We start from the raw sequence: 1125 nt of genomic DNA on the forward strand, positions 1-1125 counted from the left end.
CCCCATCCTGCCCAAACCTCAGCACCCATGGGCCCCACACCTCAGCACCCAGAGACCCCACAGCACAGCCCCATGCTGCCCACGCTGCAGGACCCACAGCCCTGCCCCTTCCTCACCCCCCACTGCCATCACCCCCATCCCACCTCCCCAGGCCAAAGCCGGGGTCCCGGCGCCGCCCCCCCTTACCCGAGGACAGGGCGCTGGGGGCGGTCATTCCAATTTCATCAGCTCCACGTCGAAGATTAGCGTGGCGTTGGGCGGGATGATGCCGGGGTGGCCGGTGGAGCCGTAGGCGTAGTCTGGGGAGATGGTCATCTTCGCCCGCTGACCCACGCTCATCTGGGGCAGGGAGAGACACAGGGGGTGTCAGAGATGGGTGACAGCAAGGACACAGCGGTGTCCCCACTCCTTCCCCTCCACTGGGCAAGGCTGGACAAACTGGGAATCACAGAATGGCTCGGTTGGAAAAGCCCTCTGAGATCCCCATGCCCAACCGCTCCTGTCTACCCCCTAAACCATATCCCTAAGTACCTCGTCTACCCGCTCTTTAAACACATCCAGGGATGGTGACTCCACCACCTCCCTGGGCAGCCTGTGCCAGCTTCTGATGACCCTCTCAGTAAAGAACTTCCTCCTTATCTCTGACCTGAACCTCCCTTGGCACAGCTTGGTGCCGTTTCCCCTTGTTCTATCCCCATCACCTGGGAGAAGAGCCCAGCACCCACCTCTCCACAAGCTCCCTTGAGGCAGTTGGAGGTGGTGATGAGGTCTCCCCTCAGCCTTCTCTTCTCCAGGCTAAACAAGCCCAGTTCCCTCAGCCGCTCCTCATCAGGCTTGTTCTCCAGAGCCCTCCCCATCCTTGTGGCTCTGCTCTGAACACGCTCCACAATCCAGGAAGGTGGGAAGGGAAAGGGAGCAGCGCTTGGGCCGTGCTTCCCGTGGGTGTTTTAGAGGACGGGGAGCCCCAGGCCACCCCCACACCGTGCCCCCCATACCCCCCATAGGTTCGGGAGCGCTGCCCCCCGGCTCTGACTCAGCGCTGAGTCACCCCACGCCGTGGGTGTCTCCCCGCTCCCCTCCTGCCATCTGGCGGGTGGCGACGGGGGTGGAAAGCACAGGGGAACG

General features: G+C 63.1%; 1 protein-coding gene across 1 annotated transcript in view; it reads right to left on the reverse strand.

Moving 5' to 3' along the window:
• Window positions 1-184: 184 nt before the first annotated feature.
• The window catches only part of FKBP1A (FK506 binding protein 1A, 12kDa), a 1096-nt gene continuing 155 nt past the window's right edge, over window positions 185-1125 (reverse strand). Inside the window, exon 2 of the mRNA XM_010183356.1 lies at window positions 185-339. Within this exon, the coding sequence (XP_010181658.1) occupies window positions 211-339 (129 nt within the window). The 3' untranslated portion in view covers window positions 185-210. The remainder of the gene's footprint in view (window positions 340-1125) is intronic.

The sequence above is a fragment of the Mesitornis unicolor genome, unplaced genomic scaffold, assembly GCF_000695765.1.
Source record: "Mesitornis unicolor isolate BGI_N332 unplaced genomic scaffold, ASM69576v1 scaffold25284, whole genome shotgun sequence".
Taxonomy (NCBI): domain Eukaryota; kingdom Metazoa; phylum Chordata; class Aves; order Mesitornithiformes; family Mesitornithidae; genus Mesitornis; species Mesitornis unicolor.